At 47.8% G+C, this 9,683-nt stretch overlaps 1 protein-coding gene across 1 annotated transcript; it reads right to left on the reverse strand.

The window, feature by feature from the left end:
- Positions 1-1,709: 1,709 nt before the first annotated feature.
- LOC109733102 (uncharacterized) lies at positions 1,710-2,424 on the reverse strand. Its single transcript, XM_020292301.3, has one exon. It carries the CDS (start codon positions 2,422-2,424, stop codon positions 1,909-1,911), a length of 516 nt encoding a protein of 171 aa, XP_020147890.2. The 3' UTR covers positions 1,710-1,908.
- Between the last annotated feature and the right edge of the window lie 7,259 nt (positions 2,425-9,683).

Below are 9,683 nucleotides of genomic sequence, written 5' to 3' on the forward strand. Positions count from 1 at the left end.
GGGACTAAAGGTCTAACCTTTAGTACTGGTTGGTGCCACGAACCGGTACTAATGGGCATCGCACCCTTTTGTCCCGGTTCGTGGCACCAACCGGGACTAAAGGTCCCATTTAAACCGGGACTAATGCCTGTACGGTGTCCTAGCCGCTCGAACCGGGACTAATGCTCACATTAGTCCCGGTTCGTAATGCAACCGGGATTAATGCTCTTTTCTGGCCGAACCAAAGCCCTGTTTTCTACTAGTGAATAACATATTTCTAAATTGTTTCATCTGCCTTTTGTTGTGCGAGGCCTTTTTTTTTTGCGTGCGCGACAATGGTTCGTTCAAGTCACCAATCATCATTCATGACTCTTTCACATTTGGGATTAGTCAAATTATTGATGACCCCATATGGTGCCTCTCCCGAGCATGGGTTCGTCCGTAGACAAGAATGCCCCACCGCGTGAGGCCATGGGGATATGAGTGACGAACACACCAAAGTACCTCGAACCATACAACAATAAATTTAACTCAACATACACTTCCTAAAACATTGCAATAGTGATACCTTTGCATTTAGCAAAATGCATTAGAGTGTTAAGGCTTAATCTCCATCCTATGATTCTTGACTTTGTCCGCACGTTGCCTAGTTTCGGAAATGAAGATGTGTGCGCGACACACACCAAGTGGTGAACTGTCCAGGCTTTCCCGATCCTTGACGGTTCCAATTTAACAAAAGAGCACTGTTTTTTTCCTTTGAAAATTGAATCTGAATGACTCAATTATTAATTAAGTAGTACTCCGTCAATACTCTAGTGATTTAAATGCTCTTATATTCTTTTTACGGAGGGATTAGATACAATTTCTCAATTAATTGGGGAAAAGTCGAGCAAAAACCATTACAGCATCCTCAAACCGCCGTCATGAGACATGACCGGCATCACCCAGCTAACTCCACACACCGTTGAGAAGATTGCTCGGAACTAATTCATGGCGCTGCTAAGTTAAACATTAAAAAAGGAGTGCTGCAGCTGCTTGGATGGCGAACCCCTTGAATTTCTTGGCCTTTGGAGTGCGATGCGCATATACGGACGAACAGCCTAATAATCCGTCCTCCCAGCACGCGTTGGCAGAGCCCGGGATACGTTTTGGCCTTACTCTCTGCACTTCTAGATCGGCAGGCTGTACTGCACTCCTCCTAACGGAAACGGTCGCCGTCGTGGAAAGGCACCTGCACCGCGCCCGTGCGACCCCGCAGACGCACGTCACCCGTGCGCCGCGCGCCGGTCGCGTGCGTGCGTGCGTGCAACACACGATCACGCATGGACATCGTGCACACGTACGCCCGGCCCACGGTGCGTAGTACTGCACAGCCGAGAAGCACAGACCCCGTGCTGGCCGTGTGGGCATAGGCTGCAACGAACTTTCAGAAAAGAATTCGGTGGCTGGCAGGTGGTAGCTGCTGGCTAGAGTCCAAACCCGAGCACGTCGCCGGGCCTGCACGCAGTCACTCATCCACTCCGCTCCCGCCGATGACGTGACGTCTCGAACTGGAGCGACCGTTCGCAGATTCCGTGGTCGTGCGCGTGGTGTCGTTGTCGCGCGCGCGCCGATCCGAAACGGCGCCGAGCGAAAAGCACCACAGGAGCGTGTGTCATCCTCACTACAAGCCTTACTACATGCAATGAAAAAAAGAAAAGAAAAAAACATCTAGAGAATTGACACTCATATCATAATTAAGCATATTTTGCATCATCGGTGAAAACTTGACTCCATTTTGTTTCTCGGGAATTGACTGACACTCATATATCATAATTAAGCATGGAATGGACTCGGACTCGGGTGGCACGAAAAAACTGCTGGGGTGGTTCGCTACGGGATGCTGAAATCAAGCGCGGTGGTGACTCGATGTCGATGGATCGACGGCCGTCAGGTCTCGAGGAAGCCGGTCAGGCGGAGCACGGCGGTGCGGACATAGAGGAGGTCGCGGCCCTTGAGCGTGCGCCCCTGCCCCACGCACACCGACCTCTCCTCCGAAGACGCGCACCGCCGCCTCGCCGTCATCACGTGCGGCGCCACGAACGACGCGCCCCCGACGCCGTCGCTGTGGTACCTCCGCGCCCACGAGCCATAATCCATCATCATCGGGGGCCTTGGCGCCACGGGGATGACCATCGGCGCCGACGACGAGCCCGCCGGGCGACGCGCCGCCTCGATCTTGTCGTGCGGCTTGATCGCCGGTGACACACGCTGCTGCTGCTGGCGGTCTTGTACTTTGACAGGTTCTTCGTCCTCTTGGTGGTCCGGCCACAGGACGTCGGCCTCGTCGAACTCCTCCATGGCCGCGCGCACGCCGGAGACGATCGACTGTATGTGGTATGTCAATAAGAGCGCATATATCCGCGGGTTGTTGGTGAGGGTGGTTGGAGGGCCGAGGCGACGCATATATATAGGGGTGATTACTGAAGTTGACGGTGTGAGCACACTCGCGAGTAACCATGGCGTCACGCGCGAGGGCGAGGGGCTGCATGCATGCGTGCATGGGACGATGGTTCGGTTGGTGGGCCGCCGGTTTATGGCTGCGTGCGCGAGGATCCGATGTTTCTTAGCGGTGGAGGTTAAGCCTCGAAGGCGGCCGGCGTCTACTTGACACCCACTGCAAGCTGTTTCATGGCCAATAGTGTTGCAATTAGCTAATCGACACATAGTGTACTGCTGTAAAAACAAGCAACACTCACCCACTCTTTTGTCTTATATAATCTTCTTTTTTTGCGGGTAGTCTTATATGAACTTTCTAGAGTCTTTTTCGCATCAAGAAACGTAAGGCTTAGTGTTAGTTCGATAAGGGGCTTATGGCCCGCTTAACTATATGAAGTGAAGATAATAGAAATGAGCCCACATGAAACTCTGAATGCATTACTCCCTCGCTACGGGGTTAAAGGGTGCGGTCGACCACTTATCCCAGTCCTGAATTGCTTCAATTGTTGTGTCTCATTTTTTCTATTGCCTTGTTTCCGACGTGCATAGTTTATAAGCCGTTGAGAGCAAGCGCCCCCATGATGTTCCTTACGAGGTCTGCATGTAATACAGTGCATTAATATTTAATTTAAATATTCTGCCTTCGATGAATTGTATCGTATCGTATCTGAAATAGCTCTCATTTAACGTGTTCCGCGAAAGGAAATGTTAGAGTTGTCTTGTTTTGAAGCTAAGAGCTATACCTAGATTAAAATATTGTAACTCTATCATTTTCCCCTCCCTCCATTCCTCCCTCCGGTATCGCTCCCGCAGGCGACCCGGGAGGAAACGCTAGCCGGCTGCCGCAGGCTTCCCCAACACCTCCCCCCCCTTCTCAGCCGCCGTTGGAGGGCGTCGTCGGGCAAAGCCCGCACAACGTTGGTGGCGGTAGGGCCTATTCTCTCTTCCTCTCGCATCGGATGGGGCTGCGCGGGTCGCTAGATTTGGTAGAGGCTCGCACGGCAGCGGGATGCGCCTGCCGGCGTCGGCCGCGAGCTCGGGGTGGCTCAGGAGGGGGGAGTTGTGCCGACGGAGATCCAAGTGGAGGCAGCGGCTCGATGGGGCTTTCGTTCCATCAGAATCTGGCCTCAGCAAGGGCAGCGGCTCGGCTTGCCGTGGCCGCGGCTGGAGGTTTGACGGTGGAAGCCGCTCCAAGAAGATGGTGGATGGTGGTGGGGGTGGACATGTGACTCTGGTGGAGGAGGATGGCGGGGGTTGGTGGTGCCCCTCCCACCAGCGAGTCTCGACGCGTCATGGATGTGGAGTGGGCCCATAGGAAACTGCCAATGCATTATTCCCTTTGTCCAGATTTAATGGGTCGATCGACCACTTATCACCGTCCGGAATTGCAGCAATTGTCGTCTCTCCTTTTTTCTTATTGCCTTGTTTCCCTCGTGCACGGTTATGAGCATTGCATGCACGCGTTTTTCGAGAAAGCTACGTGGTCATATATATAAAAATACGGTTACAACACCACACGTACACGTGAACAAGACAAATGAAGAAAGACATTGTCTTGGTACATCTGCAGATAGGACCCCCAAAAAGGAAAGTATGCAATCTAGTCCTTGGAGATCCCTCTGCACAGAAGAGCAATTCTCCATCGCCAACACCCGGCACTGAAGAAATAGTACCAGAGGGGAAGGAGATGAAGGTCCATCATACCCAAATTCGAAGAAGCACCATTGCAACAATAGCCGCTTTGTGAGCCAAAGAACACGTTTGCGTTGTGCATGAAAGCCGTTGCGAGCAAGTGCCCCATGATGTGCCTTACGAGGTCTGCATGCAATACAGTGCATTAATATTTTATTTAAATATACCACCTTCAATGAATTGTATCGTATCGTATCTAAAATAGCTCTCATTTAACGTGTTCTGTGAGAGAAAATGTTAGAGTTGTCTTGTTTCGGTGCTAAGAGCTATACCTAGATTAAAATATTGTAACTCTATCTCCCCCCTCCCTCCCTCCCCCCTCCCTTGTCGCTCCCGTGGGTGACCCGGGAGGAAACGCTAGCTGGTTGCCGTAGGCTTCCCAAACACCTCGCCCCCTTCTTCGTCGCCGTTGGTGGGCGTCGTCGGGCAAAGCCCACATGGCGTTGGTGGCGGCAGGGCTTGTTCTCTCTTCCTCTCGCATCAGATGGGGCAGCGCGGGACGCTAGATCTGGCAGAGGCTCGCACGGTGGCGAGGTGCGCCCACCGGCGTCGACCGCGAGCTCGGGTGGCTCGGCGGGATGAGTTGTGCCAGCGGAGATCCGAGTGGAGGCAGCGACTCGATGGGGCTTTCCTTCTGTCCGAATCTGGCTTTAGCAAGGGCGGCGTCTCGGCTCGCCGTGGCCGCGGCTGTTGGTTTGGAGGTGGCCATCGCTCCGAGAAGATGGTGGATGCTAGTGGGAGCGGACATGCGACTCTGGAGGAGGAGGATGGCGGCGGTTGGTGGTGCCCCTCCTGCCAGCGAGTCTCGGCGCGTCATGGATGCGGAGTGGGCCCACAGGAAACTGCCAATGCATTATTCCCTTTGTCCGGATTTAAAGAGTTGAGCGACCACTTATCACCATCATTTTTATCGCACATTATTGGTTGTCATAGGTCTTAGGTTGACCCCTATATTCCAAATCATGCAGGTAATAATATATTTCTAGATTGTCTCATATGCCTTTTCGATGTGTGAGGCCATGTTTTTTTCCTTTTGCGTGGCGACAATGGTTCGTTCAAGTCACCAGTCATCATCCATGGCTCTTTCTCTTTTGGGCTTATTCACACTAACGACGATCCCATGTGGTGCCTCTCCCGAGCATGGGGTTCTCAATAGACAAAATGCCCCACTGCCTCTGCCCATGCGAAAACAAAACCCTTCAGTCGCATGTGGTTGTGCCCCCTTCTTGCTTCAACATTGTTATCTCACATTATTGGTTGTCATAGGTCTTAGGTTAACCCCTATATACCAAATCATGCAGGTGATAACACATTTCTAAATTGTTTCATATGCCTTTTCGATATGCGAACTCGAGTTTTTTTTCTTTTCAGTGGCGACAATGGTTCGTTCAAGTCACCAATAATCATCCATGGCTCTTTCGCTTTTGGGATTATTCACACTAACGACAACCCCATGTGGTGCCTCTCCGGAGCATGGGGTTCTCCATAGCCAAAAAAGCCTCGCCGCCTCAGGCCATGGGGAAACAAAATGCTCCAGTCACGTGTGGTTGCGCCCTTTGTTGTTTTAACATTCCTACCTACATTATTGGTTATCATAGGTCTTAGGTTGACCCCTATATGCCAAATCATGCAGGTAGTAATATATTCCTTGATTCTTTCGTATGCCTTTTCGATGTGCAAAGCCGAGTTTTTTTTCTATTATGTGGCGACAATGGTTTGTTCAAGTCACTAATCATCATCCATGGCTCTTTCGGTTTTGGGCTTATTCACACTAACGACGACCCCATGTGACGCCTCTCCGAGCATGGGTTCTCCATAGACAAAAATGCCCGCTGCCTCAGGACATGGGGAATCAAAACGCTCCAGTGATGTGTGGTTCCACCCTCTTCTTGCTTTAACATTCCTATCCCACATTATTGGTTGTCATAGGTTTTGGGTTGATCCATTTATGCGAAATCATGCAAGTAATAACATATCTCTAAATTGTTTCATATGCCTTTTCGATCCGAGCGGCCGAGTTTTTTTCTTTTGCGTGGCGACAATGGTTCGTTCAAGTCACGTATCATCATCCATGACTGCTGTAAAATTAAGCTACACTCACCCACTCTATTGTCTTATATAACCTTTTTTGCAGGTAGTCTTATATGATATTTATAATGTCTTTTTCACATCAAGCAACATAAGGCTTAGAGTTAGTTTGATAAGGGGCTTATGGCCCGCTTAACTATATGAAGTGAACATAATAAAAATGTGAGAAGTGAGCCCAGATGAAACTTTGAATGCATTACTCCCTCAGTACGGGTTTAAAGGGTCACTCGACCACTTATCCCAGTCCTGAATTGCTTTAAGTGTCTCTCTCATTTTTCCTATTTCCTTGTTTCTGGCGTGCACAGTTTATGAGCCGTTGTGTGCAAGTGCCCCATGATGTGCCTTATGAGGTCTGCATGCAATACAGTGCACTAATATTTTATTTAAATATTCCGCCTTCAATGAATTGTATTGTATTGTATCTAAAATAGCTCTCATTTAACGTGTTCTGCGAGAGAAAATGTTAGAGTTGTCTTGTTTTGATGCTAAGAGCTATACCTAGATTAAAATATTGTAATTCTATCTTTTCCCCTCCCTCCCTTCCTCCTGTATTGCTCCCACAGGCGACCCGGGAGGAAACGCTAGCCGGCTGCCGCAGGCTTCCCCAACACCCCCCCTTCTCAGCCGCCGTTGGACGGCGTCATCGAGCAAAGCCCGCGCGGCGTTGGTGGCGGCATGGCCTGTTCTCTCTTCCTCTCGCATCAGATGGGGTAGTGTGGGACGCTAGATCTGGCAGAGGCACGCACGGTGGCGGGGTGCGCTCGCCGGCGTCGGCCACGAGCTCGTGGTGGCTCGGGCGGGAGGAGTTGTGCCGGTAGAGATCCAAGTGGAAGCAGCGGCTCGACGTGGATTTTCCTTCCGTCTGAATCTGGTTTTAGCAAGCTGCTCGGCTCGCTGTTGGCCGCAGCTGGAGGTTTGGAGGTGGTCGTCGCTCCGAGAAGATGGTGGATGGTGGTGGGGGTGGACATGCGACTCTGGTGGCGGAGGATGGCGGGGGTTGGTGGTGCCCCTCCCGCCAGCGAGTCTCGACGCGTCATGAATGCGGAGTGGGCCCATAGGAAACTCCCAATGCATTATTCCCTTTGTCTGGATTTAAAGGGGCGATGGACTACTTATCACTGTCCGGAACTGCTCCAATTGTTGTGTCTCCTTTTTTCCTATTCCCTTGTTTCCCTCGTGCACGGTTACGAGCTTTGCATGCATGCATTTTTTGAGAAAGCTAGATGGTCATATAAAAATATGGTTACAACACCACACGTACACCTGAACAAGACAAATGAAGAAAGACATTTTTCCCTGTACATCTGCAAATAGGACCCCCAGAAAGGAATATATGCAATCTAGTCCTTGGAGATCCCTCTGCACAGAAGAGCAACTCTCCATCGCCAACACCCAGAACCGAAGAAATAGCACCAGAGGGGAAGGAGATGAAGGTCTAGCATACCCAAATCCAAAGAAGCACCATTGCAACAATAGCCGCTTTGTGAGCCAAAGAACACGCTAGCGTTATGCATGAAAGTCGTTGTGTGTAAGTGCCCCATGATGGGCCTTACGAGGTCTGCATGCAATCCAGTGCATTAAATGTTTATTTAGATATATCCCCTTCGATGAATTGTAACCTATGGTGTCTAAATAGCTCTCATTTAACGTGTTTCGTGAGAGAAAATGCTACATTTGTCTTGTTTTGATGATAAGTTCTATACTTAGATTAAAATATTACAACTCTATCTTTATTCATAAAATAGGGTAGGAGATTAGATTTTTGTTGAGGTGTCATGATTAAGATATAGTCCATGATGGAACATTGAGACTTCCCTCATCCAAGAGCCTGCATCTACACGTGCTCCTAGGTAAAAAGGTGTAAAAGCCCATTTGATTTGAAGGTTTTTCATATGAATTGTAGAGGGTTAGAATACTTAGGAAATGTTCTTGTGTTGGTTGTTTGATTCATATGATTGAATCCTATATGAATATTTCCCAAGGGATCCATTATAGTACATTTCGAAGGAAAATTTGCATCCACTCCACCCTCATGCAAAGAATCCTTTGTTTTCCTATGGTGCGACCAAATACACTTTGGTGCAGACAAATTCATGTAGGATTTGAGTGGACATGTGACTGCATTCCTACATTTTCTCTATCCCTATGTTTTTCCTATTATGCGAATCAAACAAGCCCTAAATGAAGAGGAAGTGGAAAGAGGGGAAGTAAAAAAGGCAACCATTAAAAATAGTAATGAGTGTTGAGACCCTCAACTCTTTTCTTATCAAGTACAACTAATTTTGTTAGTGTTTCATATTTTTTAGGTATAATCAAAAAATAAAATAAAATCTACTTAGGGCCTATTTCAAACGCATGATAGAAAAAATAGGAAAATTGTAGGAATTGTGAGTCATGTCTTGTAGATTCCTATGGAAATTTGAAGCACCTTTGTACAACATAGTTGTTTGGATGTTCCACATGAATTTTCAGGAAATTGTTTCTTTTGGGGGGGATACACATGTTGCAGTGGAATTGTCAAAGGAAATGAAAACATAAGGTTTGAGAAAATGTTTATAATCCTCCAAAATGTGAAGGAAATAAAAATTCTTATATGATTCAATTCCTACAGACTCATGTAAAATTTCTTTGGACCAAAATGCAAATAAGTATATTCAACATAACACTATGCTCTTCAGCAAGGGCACTAGTAAACAGCTTCATTACCCTTGAGTGTAAGGGATAATAGTAGCACTTTTCCAATATGGATGTGGAAGTAATGAATGTCGATCCCAAAAGGATCTAAGGGTAGACCTCCTATTCTCTCAAACTACATTTGCCACTGATACAACTTTCTCTGCACTTAGTGTTTACTTTATTTTGACCCTAATAACAAAAAAAACATTGTTGAGGAATGACATAAATGAACTAATATTAAACAAGAAAAGGCGATCCATTGAACTCTGTGACCTCTGTGACCTCTGTGACCTCTGACGTGACATGTGGAGATATCTATGAGAACTGGAGACAATATGAGATAACGGTGATCCACTAAAACTAATGCTTGGTTCCGGTCTTATGATCTTAATTGTGGAAATGGCCACTCTGTGGCAACGGAGAAGTAGGACCATAGAATGAAATGTAACCCCTAGTGGAGGAGTTTCACAACTCTAGGGAGAACCGTCTACAAAAAGTTTATATCAAATACTATGAGTACAATACAAGGCAACTTGTATTACCGTCGCACTAGGACAATTCATATATTCTTACCATGGACTGGAACCTTTCAACAGCTAATCTCTTCATTGCAGAAAACACCATTTACATTTTAAGCTCTTGTTATTTACTTTATTTAGTTATTTAGTAGACATCTTTAAATCCTCTTTTTACTATCCTTTTTAGTTCATTGTTTGCCCAGGACAGTAATAGTATTTGTAAAAGCTCAAGCAGTACTTCACACAAGACCT

Source organism: Aegilops tauschii, chromosome 1 (genome assembly GCF_002575655.3).
Source record: "Aegilops tauschii subsp. strangulata cultivar AL8/78 chromosome 1, Aet v6.0, whole genome shotgun sequence".
Lineage (NCBI taxonomy): Eukaryota > Viridiplantae > Streptophyta > Magnoliopsida > Poales > Poaceae > Aegilops > Aegilops tauschii.

Excerpts from the sequence above, each read along its gene's own strand:
- LOC109733102 (XM_020292301.3), bottom strand. The coding sequence starts at position 2,424 with ATGCGTCGCCTCGGCCCTCCAACCACCCTCACCAACAACCCGCGGATA.